This window comes from Anarhichas minor, unplaced genomic scaffold, assembly GCF_050575085.1.
Source record: "Anarhichas minor isolate MPS153535 unplaced genomic scaffold, ASM5057508v1 ptg000026l, whole genome shotgun sequence".
Classification (NCBI taxonomy): Eukaryota; Metazoa; Chordata; class Actinopteri; order Perciformes; family Anarhichadidae; genus Anarhichas; species Anarhichas minor.
In genome coordinates this window covers 6,358,262-6,373,484 of record NW_027466472.1, presented here as the reverse complement: position 1 = coordinate 6,373,484, position 15,223 = coordinate 6,358,262, and the positions used below count along the sequence as shown (strand labels likewise).

The following is a 15,223-nucleotide window of genomic DNA, read 5'->3' as shown; positions in this document are numbered from 1 at the left end:
AAACATTTGGCATTTTATTGTGCTTTCAGAAAATACTGCTTCGTATACATCACGGAAACAAAAGTATCAGACGAATTTGTTAGCTGATAATGGGCTCATGAAGATGAGCCGAACATGAACATGAACAGTAAAACATTTGGGATGTTTGCAGCTCAGATAGCTGAAGCTAAACTAATAGCCTTCTAGCTTTGTCCAAGAATTGTTCCAAAATGTCGGAACTATTCCAAAAACGTAGTTTTAGACTAAACTACTGTTAACTGTCGGGTCAGGGAACAAATGAAGCTTCAAACTGATTGAGTAACAGGAGGAACATCAGATAGACACATTGTATAATCAAGAGAGGATGAGCCACTTTAACCTTACACAGATGTCAGAAACCGGACTTTTACCTCAAAGTGACTTCAGATTTTGAAGTAGGTATTTTATAAATATACACAGTGGTGTACATGGTGAGCTGTTGTGTCCATGTGTATGCCCGTCTGATCCTCTCAGGGGTCAAGGGACGGGTCAGTACCAGATTCGGCATGTGTTATCCTTGCTGCCTGCAGGAGAGCACAAACAAGAACAGCTGGCTGCGCAGAAGGACACAGCTGCAAGCTTTTCATCTAAAATGGGTATCTAAGCATTTCTGACGGCTGGCCAGAAGCAGTTTATTCGCTGCCCAAGGCTGCGTTTTACCAGTGCATGGTTATCAGATGTAGTGTGTGTGAGTGTATACCTGTAATGATAGTGTCACCCTCGTAGTTGAAGACGCAGGAGAAGATCTCGTCGGTGTGCCCCTCCAGGACTTGTAGGCAGACTCCAGATTGAACGTCCCACAGACGAGCTGTCTTGTCTGAGCCGGCAGTCAGGATCCTGCTACCTTGGGGGCTGAAACAGATCTGCCAAGAGAGGCACGAGAGTACGTTTTATTGAGAGGTGTGTGTGTGTGCTACATGAGCGTAGGATAATGAGCGACAAGCGATGGGGAAATGAGTGAGTTGAGAACACTTAACACATCTGCAACATTATTCCACATAGGTCATTTAACTTTTAATACTTGGAGGATAAAGACACCAGTGGCACTACTTAGTTTTTACAGTAGAGCTTTACAAAAATCATGGCTGAAGCTGATTGTGTTGGAGCCTGGGTTTATTGTTACCTGAATGGGTTTCTATCCCCATAGTGAGGTACAGGAAGAGATAATTAAATGAAGCTGGCACTAGATGGCCATAAGAGTAAAGTATGTTTTGATTAAAACTCTGAACTGAGCACCAAGGAGTGACCCTAGACAGGAAATGGAAAATGACAAGAGAAGGAGCTGACAAAGATGGAAGATAAAAGTGGAAGCTATCAAAAGAACACAAAATGGAGAGAAATTCAAGCATCAGGAAAGAGGAAACAAAAAACACTATTGCATACTAATATAGTATGTCAAAAAAAATCATAGTGTAGTATGACAAAATAAGGCATAGTATAGTTTGTTGAAAAAATCATTGTAATGTATCTAAAAAAAATCAATCTGAAAAAGTCAGAGGATAGTAGGACGAAAAAAGTGACCTTGACCTTTGTGTACATCCTGATGGACGAAATGTCTTCAAGGCGTTTCTGAGATAATGCGTTCACAAGAATGGGAGGCACTGGCTGACAACCAGTAATGCCTCTGGCCATGGCCGTCGCGGAGGCATAAAAACATCATGGTTAAGAAGCAGAGAGGGAGAGGTGTCCTGTTAGGGAGAGATTAGTGTCCTAATGTGCCTCCACCCTGCCTACGTATTACTGACTGCCTGATGTTTCAGTAAACAGAGGTAACCTCTAAGCCCCTTGTACATAGAAACCCTCTGGGCCAGAACCTGCAGGACGCGCACACACTTGTGAAAAGCAAGGCAAGGAAAATGGTACATGGGTAAAATCACTAAAGTACAAGTTCAGTGCAGGGTATAAAAAAAAAGACCATACACACAACTAATGCCAGAGTATGTGTTTGTTGGACTCAGCTAATGCCAGGCAATGTTTTAACAACAGTACAAGTTATTTTTGAGGATGTGCGATTACAATTGTTTTTTGTAATTTCTCATGGAGAGCTACCCAGAAAACATCTAGCTCAGAAGCTACAGATTCAATTAGTGAGATCAGCAGAAGGATTACTACAGTCCTATGTCCTACTTGCAGAGTTTTACCATGCGACAGTAAGCACTAAACAGCCTGAAGCCTGAACTACTGTCCCTCTACTTCAGCATCACATTTACCCAATGTTAACAAGGCAAGTAGAGGCAATGTCCTACTCACAGCCCTGACAAGCAACTACATATAAAGAGCCTATAGGTCCTCACTCACTTCTGTGCTACTCTGTTCCACTATGACAAGCTAAAAACACAAGCAAAGATTTTGTTACCATACGGCTAGCTCGATAGCTTAAAGGAGATACACTAGAACTAATCCTACGGGATACATACATAGTTACAGAATGTAAGAAATACACTCATTTTTTATATATTTCTTAAAATGAGAAGTACTTACCTTGGAGATCTCTCCATCATGGCCCTCAAGGGTCACAAGACACTGATGTGTGGTTGCACTGAACACTCTCGCTGTACCTGACAGAGACGGGGACGGGCAGGGATATTTGTGTACATGCACTCTACTTTTTTATATACATATATATATATATATACACACGTATATATTGTTTTACTGGTAATGTACACTGTTAGTAAGTGGGTTGTTGGTCTCACCATCAGCAGAGGCAGTAGCAATGAGCTGGCCCCTTAGATCAAAACACACATCTAGCACCTCTTCTGTGTGTCCAACTAGGGTGGCCACACACGTCCCACTGACTGCCTCCCACAACTGCAAATACACACATATAACACAAAACCCTTTTATGAGACTGAAAAACATTCACAGTCTCATAAAACGACTTGCAAACAGCTGGAAGCTGTATTAAGTGGTTTTACTTTAACCATCTCCCCGAGAGGAATACAGTGAGGTGGATAATTTGTCAGAGCATGACTCATCGTGGTATAATTAACATATTAGGATTACATTTTTCTCCTTTAAATGATGGAAACCTTAGAGAAAGGGTGGGGAGAGACAGAGTGGGAAATAAATCTCACGTCTCTTGTTTTGTAATAGTTTAAAATGTTAATGAATATAATGAATGAATAACAAACTCTTGCTAAGTAATTGCAGGCAGAAAGAGACATTTTTGGCAAAATAATTGTATTTGGAAGAGTAATAAAACACTCAGTGTTTAGGCTGATGATAGCTTACCTTGCAGGTTTTGTCCATGGAGCCTGTGACTATGAGGGAACAATCCCAGTTGAACTGAACATTGCAGATTTCCCCCCCGTGACCAACCAAAGCGTGGACACGTCTGAGAAAAACAGAAAAAAAGCAGCAATGAGTCAGTTGTGCACTCATATGCGCAGAATCTATTTGTGTTATGTGTTTCCTGTACAGTATGAATAACGACACACATTCAGAAATCGATTCATACATTGCAATAACAATTATCGCGTCTGACCTTCCTGAAGCAACATCCCATATAGCAACGGTGTGGTCAAAGGAGCCAGTGACCAGCTGATTTCCCACCGTGTTGAAGCACAGAGAGAGGACCTCTGCAGTGTGACCCTGGATGAAATGGAGAAGAAAAAGACAGCGTCATCCCTCACTGTTACAATCATTCCTCTGACATACAATCCTTCTCTTTCTCTTCCTCTATGGATGAATATGCACATGAAATACACAATATCATATATCAAAAATAATACAGACTTAAGCCTTAAAGGTAGATTCTTCAACTCTTGAAATAAATAAATAACAATGAGCATGTGTTTAAGATTATATGCTGAATTGACTGCTCTCAGCATTATGGATTCTTCGTGGTGAGTAGCACTAACAGAACAGAGAGAGCTGCAGAGAGTTGCTTCTCACTGAGCCAGAGCCCACCAGTCACACCACAGACCCACGTGCAGTCTGCACATCAAAGAGAGCTCACTACTTATTATTATTAAAGGGTTGCAGTTACACTCACCATCAGATCATGAGTGGATATGTGGGGGTGGAAAGTACTCTGACCATCAGCGGGGGTAACAACACTCAATTTAGGAATAATTACTCTTGGAAGTGAATGAACTGTTAATGAATGCATTAATAATATCGGATATCGGGGGGGGGGGGGAAGGAGCAAGGGAGGCATTGGGATGGAGTAAGTGAAGAAAAGATTACTCACAGTCAGAGTGGCCACCTCCTCCCCAGTCTCCACATCCCACAGCCTGGCAGTGGCATCCATGCTCCCTGTGGCTACCTGTGTACTCTGGGGGTTGAATGCCAGGCACACCTGCATGGTACAAAACTCTCTTTAACAGTTGCTAGTGCTGGATGCAGCTACAGAGCTAAAAAAGGATGTGCGACTAATTTACTATCTAAGCACTAGAATGTAATACTAGTACAACAATTAAACTATGCAATTGAAATGCTCAGTTGGCCTCGGGCCTTCCTAAAAGGCAGTGTAAAAGTGTGCATAAATACTGACTTTGTACAGTAGCCTATAGCTTATGCGACAACAGTTGACTAAAAACAAACAGTACTGGAATATCTTTTTCAGTTAAAACAGATGGTCATACATACTATTTCTGCCGTGTGTCCGCAAAAGGTATAAAAACATTTGCCCGTCTCAGCACACCACAGTTTACAGGTCTTATCAAAAGAGCCGGTGGCAATCTTGTCTCTAAGTTTTCAGAAAGATAAAGTAAAACAAGGAAAACTGAGCGTCAAATAGAGCAATAGTCTCAGATGCTATGAGAGATTTGCTGCAGCAGCTGATTTTACCCATAGGGGTTGTTGAATGCGATTGCATAAACCACGTTCCTGTGACCCTCTAGCGTGTGCAGATCTGTGCCTGAGGCTGTGTCCCAAACTCTACAAGTCCTGTCATAGCTCCCAGTTATAAACCTGCAGAGTGTTAGAGAGGAGAGGAGAGAAAAATGCATGGATACATACATAGCTTTTCCTTTATTACAAAGTGAGAGAATTTTGTGTGGTGCAGATAAACCTACCGTGACCCGGATTTATCAAAGGCAACGTTGGTCAGCGGCAGTATGTGCGCCTTAAGCCTCTACAAAAAAAAAAGATCAGAGAGAGATTAGCTAAAACCTCCGAGGCAATATAGTTATTTACTTCATTCATCTTTAAGATTACCCATGTAATACCCATATTTAATTACTCTGACTTTGACTTAACGGGAAAGGATTTTCTCTCTGAGTCACCAGTTTTAGACACGAACAGAAAACCTCCATATCCTCTGACCTACAGCCACATAACAAACCCTAATCTCTTACCAATTATGTCTTGTGTATTCACTAAGACACCCACGAACCACCTGTTTTTATCATCTTATTAGACTGTTGGCATGCTTACTTGGCTTCTAATTCTAAGACTCAATAACCTAACCACTGCTGCTCTCTAGTGTCTTTTTGGAGCAATTGCTAATTTTACTAGTCACACTTACCACGGATGTAAATAACACTCATAAAGAGCAACGATCAGGGAAGTAATACACTGCTGTAATAAGCTGATGTTGCCAAAAAATACTTTAAGCTGCCTGTGTGTAATAGAGTAAAACAAAAATCCATTCATCCGTTCATCTTAGTAGCTAAATCTGATATTTTATTGAATCTAGATGTCATGTCATTGTGTTGATTTATTTATATTTGGCCAGTAATGTAAGTATGAGTCCAGTGGCTGACCTTAAAGAAACAGAACCTGTGGCGGTCCTGCTGGCCATGTTTCTGCTGAAGTCGAAGGATCAGCTGTTTGACCTGAACAGCCCTGGACTCGGTGATCAGAGGCTCCGATTGCCTGATTTCGGCCAACAACTCATCTGGGTTTGTTCTGCAAGGTGGGGAAAAATATGTTTATTCTTTTCACATTTTTAAACTTAAGATCCCCTGATAAGGATAGTTTAAAAAGCGATAACATGAGGAAAAAATACGTACAAAATAATAATTATAATAATAATGTTAGTAAATCTTAGAGGTCAAATATGTTCGGTAGCTGTTGACTGTTGAAGATTAAATAAAGCTTAACAGGCATTAAATTCACTAAGCTCTTTACCCAAATATATGCAGGGGAGAAACACTACTCTTACTCTTTTTGATTTTAGTACGTTCATAAGTGCCAGTATGAGCCTTTCTTATCCTCAAGGGACAAATGATTTGTAATGTGGTTTCTAAAACAACTTTCTCATTTAAAAAAATGTTACATGAGTATCAGAAACATAAAATAATATATAAACCATATCGTGGTAAGTCACTTGTTTGTTTGTTTTAAACCTATAACTTACCTACAACTAGCGTTACTAACTTAACCCCAGATGCAACATGGTTAGGCTAAATAGTGCAAATTCAGAACAGTGGACATGTATGTTGGTTGGGTGGTTTGGTGATGAACCCCATCATTGACCTCATATTGAGTGCTGAGGTGACAGATCGGGCAATATGTAACGATCACAAAGTAATCCGTTTAACCACAGTGCAGCTCGCTAACATGACTGGATACAACTCACGCACTCTGGAGTCAAATCCAACAGGTCGATCGATTTGGTCCTCAAATATCCTCCTTTCTCATATTCCAAGATTATACCTGCGAGCAGAACAAACCAATTGAACCAGGAAAGGCCTCTCGTGCCGGCAGAATTGAATAGACTAGCTTAGCTAGGCTTAACGCTTATTAACCAACAATATAGTTTTGCCGCTAGTGTTAGCACAGTAGTTGTCAAAGTTGAAAACATTCCTCTATATCAGTGGCACATTCCCTTAAAGAGGACGTAATTAGGACACGTTAAAAGTAGTCGTATTACCCGGCGGATAGTATCTGAGAAGGAACCGCTTGAGTTTCATGTTTCGATGTTTTTCAGGCAACTTCAAATCGACCTGTCCCCTCTGACATCAGCTAACAACAAACCGTTTCCAGGACGACAGACTCGAGGCGCATGCCGCGTGCATTCACAACGCATGCGCAGTACGATCATAGGGGAAACGTTTCCAGAACTCGAATGTCAACTTGGCTCTCTTATTTGCACATCCTGGGTGCATTGCACAAGGAGATGAAGTATTGTAAAGGGGGCCCCTTGAAAAAGTTGGGCCCCCTTATCATTCCAGCTCTTGCCAGAATTTCTTGAGTTTTTTGTGAGTAGCCAGTGATGAAGCTATGTTATGCCTACTAGGTAATATACGAGGAATATGTGCTGACGTTACTAAGCAGCATGACTTTTTCATGCCAATTTCAGTCCGGCTGCTCGATACCTTGTACCTCTCAGCAATCCTTTTTCCTAACAGGTTGAAGTCTATTGCTCATAAACTGTGACACATGCAGATCATAAAGATATAAGAGTGTATATTCTAGCTACTATGAACACTGATAGCCTATGGTCAATGAACTGAGGGAAAGTCCAGGAAGCCCGACTTCCACCACAGAACAAGGTGCTCAGGCAACGCTCCTGGAAATAAAAACAAAAGACGATCTCTCTTGGAAATTCTGCAGAGGTAAGAACATGGGCATTTGTGCCAAACTGAGGGCGTCCAGCTGGGCTTACCCTACTGCTGTCCTGTCACTCTATGGGTTTTTTGCTAACTGCAGAGTAGCAGAGCCCTTCCTCACACCATACCTAATTGGACCAAACAAGAACATCTCTGGAGAAGTGGTAAGCTTGGCAGACAAATACATATACTGTTATGAACATCATTTTTATTAGGAGCCATTATCTTTATTTTGGATGAGAGGCAGAAACTGTGTCTGGATCACGATTGTAGTTTCTTGCAGGTGACAAACTACCTGTTCCCTATCTGGACGTACTCCTACCTCGCCTTCCTTTTCCCCGTCTTCCTCCTGACTGACTTCCTGAGGCACAAGCCCCTCATTGTGGTGCAGGGGCTCTTCCTGGTCACCAACTATGTCCTGCTCTGCTTTGCCCCGGGTCTGCCTGCTATGGTCTTCCTTCAGGTCCACTGAAAAATGTATTAAATAGGTTTGAAAAGAGTTGAATAGTATAAATGTTCTTTATGCAACAGTAAAGTTGTATTCTGAATAATCAAAAGCTGCAGCACTTGGGATGCTGGAATGCACTTAAAGTTTAAAAATATATATATATATATTTTATTTAGATAATGCTAAATACTATCCTCCCACTGTTAACAGACAGTATAACTAAAGAAGAACTTCTAAAGATAGATTGCATTATGTTATGCATTACTGGTACAAGGGGCTTCATAATAGGCAGCACTCTCTTTAAAACTGTTCCATCCCACCAACAGGTCAACTATGCTGTAGTGACTTCCACAGAGGTGGCCTACTTTTCCTACATTTACAGTGTGATTCCAGTTGAGAATTACCAAAGAGCCACCGGTTACCTGCGAAGTGCAATGCTGGCTGGATATACATTTGGTGCCAGCTTGGGCCAAGTGCTGGTCTCCCTGGCAGGTAGGGCATCCTAGCCTATAATAAAGCAATGAAAGAAAAAATGATTAAGTCTCTTTATTAACATGAAGAACACTCTTCAAGACAGAAAATCTCCAATTTCAAAAAGGCTTAAGCAATTTGAACAAACACTGACACAGTTTGAACTGTAATCGACAGGAATAGACTACTTCTACATCAATGCTATCACTCTGGGGAATGTAAGCGTGGCTTTTCTCATCTCCTTCTGGTTGCCTATGCCCCAGAGGAGCCTGTTCTTCAAAGGGGAAAAGGCAGCAGCTGTGGTCCCGCAGTCCCAGCAGGAGGGGCCTCTGGGACTGGACGGGCCTGAGGAGCCAGTGGTGGAGAAGGACGAAGCTGGCTCAGTGAAGGAGAAGATGGAGCATAATGGCAGTGCTGGCTGGTGCAGCAGGAAAAACGTGGCCACTGCGGGCAATCTACTTTGGCAAAGCGTCAGGGAGTCCTATTCTTCCAGGCATTTACTTTACTCATCAATACACGTCACACTTTAAGTACTGATCTGATGAGCACACACCTATTGCACATTTTGTCCTGGACCACAGTTTAATGTATTTTGTTAAAGCAATTGAACAAATGAGACGATTATTCACTGTGGTGTTTTTCTATGATGTAGTCGTATAGCAGTACTGATTTTTAGATTATAGGATATCCTTCTAATTACAATCGCGGTTACAATCTGTTTTATTAATTACCTCCATGCAGGAATTTAATCTACTGGTCCCTGTGGTGGGCTCTTGCCACAGCTGGCTACGTGCAGGTTTTCAACTACATCCAGCTAATGTGGGACCATATAGAACCATCTGCCACATCATCCATCTACAACGGAGGTGTAGAGGCTACGTGCTCCCTTGTGGGTAAGACTGGTTGTGTGTGTGTGTGTGTGTGTGTGTGTGTGTGTGTGTGTGTGTGTGTGTGTGTGTGTGTGTGCGCGCGTGAGAGAGAAAATCATACAGAAAGACAAAAAACATTTTGTGGTTCCCATTTCTGATAAAATCATACTTGAGCTACTTCAGTCTAATTCAGGTGATGTTCTAGATTTGTGTTAATATCAACACATCCCATGAAAAGAACACAATTTACAATGAATTTATCCAACTAATAATTATTGTTGTGAAGCCGAGCACTGATAAATCTTGTTCCTCTGTGCCGTGGACCTCCATTGTTGCCCAAAAACGATTGAAACTCATCAATAAGCTCCACTGTTGCACTGGATGATATGTAAAGCACTACATACTCCTCTTTGACTAAGCTCCAGCGCCCAGCTGTTTTATGAAAATATGTCATTTTTAAAAGATAAAACGATATATTTGTTTCCCTTTTTTTAACCCAATTTTTCAATAGAAAAGAATAGGCTGTGGGTCACAGGTTTGGGAACTCATAAAGTACTGACGGACTAATGCATTGTTGGTTTTGGTCTTGACATGTGATTTGGTGACAATAACAGAAACATAAATATCACCAGCTTTAAACAAATACAAGCTTGCAAAAATGGTATTGTGGAAACAGGATAAACCACACATAAACTAAAGATTTAACTTTTCTAAGAATAACGTGCACAACATGTAATGAAAGAGGGAAGGTTGCTTTGGGACCCTTTAATCTCACAGAAGAAGAGTTTCATAGAAGCAGGGGATGACTGATTGAACCAGGAGTTCAATTAACACAGCTAGCAGGACACTGCAGCACAACCGCAACATATAGAACAAAATACAATTTAACAAGGTTATTAAAGGCTGATGGCACATCGACATATAACAACTTGCAATTAAAAGAAAACAACCAAGCTATTCTTGGTTGTACGGGATACCTGATTAAATGGAAAATGTGTATTGATTTTGAAAGGGAATAGCAGCATCATGGTCCTGTTGGCTTCCACCCAACCTGGCTCAGCATGAGAAGAAGAAGAGTAATTGCTTCAATTAAGGAGATAGAGCGGTAATAGATTCTCGGATTATTGCTCATAGTTGATTCCAAGAGCTGGGTGAAAGTGGTTCATCATAATAGGCAGGGGCTGCGGAGGCCAGCAAAGTGCATTTAAGCTTCGTTTAGAAGCTGCATTGCCATTTGTTCAAGGAAAGAAATGTTGTTAGGATTAATGAAGGAATCACAACAAGGATGCACAGGCTCAGCGGAGGCTGTGTCCACTGGAATGACGGATTAATCACTTCATCCTTCTTTTTCACGGTGCCAGGTGCTGCAGCAGCCTTCTCCGTGGCCCACATCAAGGTGACCTGGGACGTGTGGGGAGAGCTGGCGTTAGGGTTGTTCTCAGCCATCGGGACGGGTGCTGTGTTCCTGATGGCGCTCACCAGCAGTATCTGGGCATGTTATGGTGCTTATGTCGTATTCAAGTCCTGCTATATGTTTCTTATCACCATCACAACGTAAGTTCACTGAAATAACATATACTCAACTCCTCAAATCACTTTTGCTGGAAAAGTGACCCAAAATATGAATTGTCTGTCAAGAAATGTGATTACTTTTGTCAGCTCTATTCTGCATTGCTTATGACAGTTCAAGCATACAGCACAGTTCTCTCAGAAATGATAAGCACTTCTTCATTTTAGATTTCAGATTGCGTCCAACCTCTCCAGGGAGTGCTATGCCTTGACATTCGGGATCAACACTTTTGTAGCCCTTTCACTGCAGACGATTGTAACATTTATAGTTATTGATGAAGCTGCCCTGGGACTGGACATTGTGACACAGGTATGTGCAGACACAGTATTCATTTATCAATGAAATGAAATGGCAGAACACAGGGAAGTCACTCTGAAATCAAGAATGTAAGCGGCTGGATAACAAACACTGGATTGTGAGGAGAGGGCGACACCCGGTGGTTATCATTCACTATTACATGCAGACAGGTTTAATGCAGATTGATCGATAGAATGGACTAAAACAATGATGTCGAGGATGACTGAGGGCTTTCTCTGCAGTTCATCATCTACGGCAGCTACTACGCCATCATCTCTGTGCTCTTTCTGATTCGGGGGACCTACACCGCCTGTATAAACCGAGGCAATCCTGAGCACACGGAAACCAAGGAGCAAGAGTCCAGTGTGGAGGTGATCTCTGCTGAGCGCTTCTGACCCAGGTCAACAGACTGTTTGTGTTGTCTTGATACTATTAAATGAGAAGGTGATTGATCCATTTGTTTATGATGAATTAAATAATAATACTTTAACAGTGGTGGCTCTAGACTATTTCAAATGGGGGGGGGGGGGCCACGTGTGATTTAAGCACAAAGCGGTCAACCACTAATCGGGAGGTTGGTGGTGCGATCCTTGGCCCTTGGAGTCTCTATGTCACAATGTCCTTGGGCAAAGATTGCTGTGAGTGTGCCTGGGATTACTCATCGCCCCTGATGAGCAGGTGGCAGCTTGTATGGCAGCTTCTGCCACCAGTGTATGAGTGTGTGTGTGTGGATTTGTGTGTGAATGGGTGAATGCTGGCTTGTGTTGCGAAGGGCTTTGAGTGGTCGCTAAGATTACAAAAGCGCTTTATAAATGCAGTCCATTTAACACCTTCATAGCCTTGGTTCTCCAAAAGGCTAATGATACACATATAACAATAAACACAATAATACTTATTCAGTGCCAACATATATTTCATAACTGCTATCCTACCTTCTCTGGGGATAGATTTGGGGTGAAAAATGTACTCATATTTACCACAGGGGGTCTAGAGTGGGGTCCAGGCTTAATAATGCTAAACCTGGACTAAGCCTCATATTAAGCCTGTACTTCAACAGTATAACAGTTCTTTAATGAGTGTAAAACTGAGCGTGTAATAGCCTCCAAATTGGTGTCTTTAGTTGTGAAATGACCCCATGGGTATTTTTGATATTACCTTTACAATTAGTTATCTCTACAAGGATCTACTGAGTAAGCCAGACAGCTCAATAAAGCTGCAATTATTACCGATTAGTACATAGTAGTACATTAAAGTTCAGGTCCTGAGAATTGTCTGGTTTCCTGTTTGATTTGTGACACGTGTTTCTCGGCTTGAGCTGGAAATTAACCAAGGTTGTGCTGCTCTTTGACCGGGTTGTTGATTGACCAAGCAAGCTCAATACTTGGGCAACCACAAGGGTTTCCGTCAACTAGGCAAGATAGGAAGAGTAGCACGCAGAGGAACATATAGATACATACACACCTGAGACGAAGAACGGCAGAAGATGGAGGCAGTGAGGAGGTGGAGGACAGACTGGAGGTATCCCACTACTCTGCTGTGCATTTATGGATTCTTCAGCACAGTTAAACCCCTGGAGCCTTTCCTTATCCTATATTTGACAGGACCAGACAAGAATCTGACAACAGAACAGGTAATAACACAAATAAGTTACTTTAGCAATTCATGAATCAGAAATATACAATAATGTAAATCAGACAGTCAAAAGAGTAATCGTGGCTGAGTAAGTACACTATTTCAGTTTGCCTAGTCGGCTTTGAGGCTTTGACACCCAAGCCTAAAATGCTTAATTTACTGACCTTTTGGTGCTTGAAGAAACTGTTTAAACATGTTTAATGATTACAAAATAACCAAGTTGGTGAATTACACTAAAGACATAAATACTATCTTTATGACTTGAGTGGTAAAAATCCAATCAAGATGATAAAACCTTTGTTTTATTGCTTATTGCTATGAGGAAAGACAGATCCTGTCTCTCACGCAAAAGCTCTTTATCTGTTGGTTTTTCCTCGTCAGGTAAACAATCAAATTTTGCCGGTGTGGACGTACTCGTACCTATCTGTGCTGGTGCCGGTGTTCCTGCTGACTGACTGGCTGCGTTACAAGCCTGTGGTGGTGTTCCAGTGTGTCACCCTCTTCATCACCACAGCGCTGCTACTCTGGCTGAAAAGTGTACCAGCCATGCAGGCCATGCAGTTCTTCTACGGGGTGGTGACAGCCAGCGAGGTGGCCTACTTCTCCTACATCTACAGGTCATATATTGTAGCTCAAAGGACAGATCAAGGCACCAGCACTGTCAGGGGTTTGAATGCCGCATTGTCGGGACAGACATGACATTTAGAATTTGCTTTTTTTTTTACAGTGTTGTGGATCTGAAGAGGTATCGGAAGGCCACCTCTTACAGCCGCAGTGTCCAGCTCCTGGGGTACACAGTGGGCTCTGTGCTGGGCCAGCTGCTCGTCAGCTTCGAACTCATGTCATTTAACAACATCTTGATACTTACTCTGGTCCTCACTGCCGTCGCTCTTCTCGTGTCCTGCCTCCTGCCAATGCCACGGCAGAGCATGTTCTTTCACCGCAGACGTACTGGACAGAAAATAGCAACGGGGGGAACAAAGAGGCACGTGTATGGGTCTGGGGATGCAACAGAACACACAAGCAGAGCAAAAGCATCACTGGAAAAAATGAGAGATGAGAAGGTGGAGAAAGAGGAAACAGAGGATGAAGCAACACCAGGACCGGATGAGAAAGGGCCCAAGGCTGAGGACCTTGAGGAGTCAGTTGGCGCAGAGAGCTGCAGCCAAGTCCTCCTCCAGCTGTGGAGGGACTTCCTCCAGTGCTATTCCTCCAGACAGCTGCTCTACTGGTCAGTGTGGTGGGCAATGGCCACCTGCGGCTATAACCTGACTGTCAACTACGTTCAGGTCAGTTGTGAAGACATCATTAACAAAAAGGTTTAAATGAAAAAGCCACACACCTGCTTTGTTTGCACATATCAAGTGATCACTTCAACTTGGGTATTAAATACCTTACAATCACCTAAAGGATCATTGCAATGTACCCTGCAGGTGCTGTGGGAGGATGTGCAGCCTTCTCAGAACTTCAGCATCTACAATGGAGGCGTGGAGGCAGTGTCCAACCTGTTGGGTAAGCAAAAATATAGTCATTTAAGGTTTCCAGTACAGAATACGGCCTACGAAAGGAAACTCTTCTATTACACCATGTTCAAAGTATAGATTTGATTAGAAACCGGGAAATGACTTGACAGCTTTTGGTGATAAATATCGAACCCATATTCTCAGTGCTCAATCAATCGTCATCTCTACTACAATAATCCTAAATCAATGTGTTCGCAGGTGCAGCAACAGCGTACGGTATAGGCTTCACTGAGGTGAGATGGGACCAGTGGGGAGAGCTGGCCCTGGGTGGTTTCTCTGGACTTGGGGCAGCAGCACTCTTCCTCATGACCTTCACCGGCAACATCTGGGTCTGCTACGGTGGTTATGTCATTTTCAAGTGCCTGTACATGCTGCTGATAACAATAGCCATGTAAGAAAGGGGTTATTTTACCATTATTCTGACCAATTTTATTGAAGGCAGAGCAGGGAAAAGTGCACTTAAATAAACAATACTCATTATTAGGTACCAGATTGCGGCTGACCTGACACTGGAAAGATATGCCCTGGTCTTCGGCGCAAACAACTTTGGAGCCTTGGCTCTGCAGACGATCATCACTTCTGTTGTGGTCGACAGTGGAGGACTGGGCCTCGGCATCATTCCTCAGGTGAGGAGTCTGATCAGAAAATGTCATTCGGGTCTTCTGTAAATGTCGCAGAACTGTTTGTATGTCCACTCATCACCGTTAAACGCTTTTATTTTTGCAGTTCACCATATACGCCAGCTACTTCTCACTCATAGCGGTTGTTTTTTCACTTCGGGGACTGTTTACCATTTGGAGAATGCAGAGAAGCAACAAGTCCCACGAGTCCGCCCCTCCGGTCAAACAAGAACCTCCAGACTCTGAGGAACACAGATTCTAAATACGACTACC

At 42.5% G+C, this 15,223-nt stretch overlaps 3 protein-coding genes across 3 annotated transcripts; 2 read left to right on the top strand and 1 right to left on the bottom strand.

Moving 5' to 3' along the window:
- Positions 1-15: 15 nt before the first annotated feature.
- On the bottom strand, positions 16-6,881 carry daw1 (dynein assembly factor with WDR repeat domains 1). Its single transcript, XM_076100558.1, has 13 exons — positions 6,842-6,881; positions 6,552-6,624; positions 5,730-5,874; positions 5,040-5,098; positions 4,813-4,935; positions 4,612-4,711; positions 4,214-4,321; positions 3,506-3,612; positions 3,253-3,355; positions 2,715-2,829; positions 2,500-2,576; positions 719-881; positions 16-542 (listed from the first exon to the last, which is right to left on the bottom strand). Exons 1-13 carry the CDS (start codon positions 6,879-6,881, stop codon positions 508-510), a joined length of 1,248 nt encoding a protein of 415 aa, XP_075956673.1. The 3' UTR covers positions 16-507.
- Positions 6,882-7,534: 653 nt separating this feature from the next.
- On the top strand, positions 7,535-11,570 carry slc19a3b (solute carrier family 19 member 3b). The gene is made up of 8 exons (XM_076100557.1): positions 7,535-7,684; positions 7,804-7,983; positions 8,295-8,460; positions 8,617-8,932; positions 9,181-9,332; positions 10,670-10,862; positions 11,046-11,187; positions 11,418-11,570. Exons 1-8 carry the CDS (start codon positions 7,535-7,537, stop codon positions 11,568-11,570), a joined length of 1,452 nt encoding a protein of 483 aa, XP_075956672.1.
- A 1,088-nt stretch (positions 11,571-12,658) lies between these two features.
- On the top strand, positions 12,659-15,212 carry slc19a3a (solute carrier family 19 member 3a). Its single transcript, XM_076100225.1, has 7 exons — positions 12,659-12,805; positions 13,189-13,424; positions 13,535-14,096; positions 14,241-14,319; positions 14,529-14,721; positions 14,815-14,956; positions 15,057-15,212. The coding sequence occupies exons 1-7, from the start codon at positions 12,659-12,661 to the stop codon at positions 15,210-15,212; spliced, it is 1,515 nt and encodes a 504-aa protein (XP_075956340.1).
- The last annotated feature ends 11 nt before the right edge of the window (positions 15,213-15,223 follow it).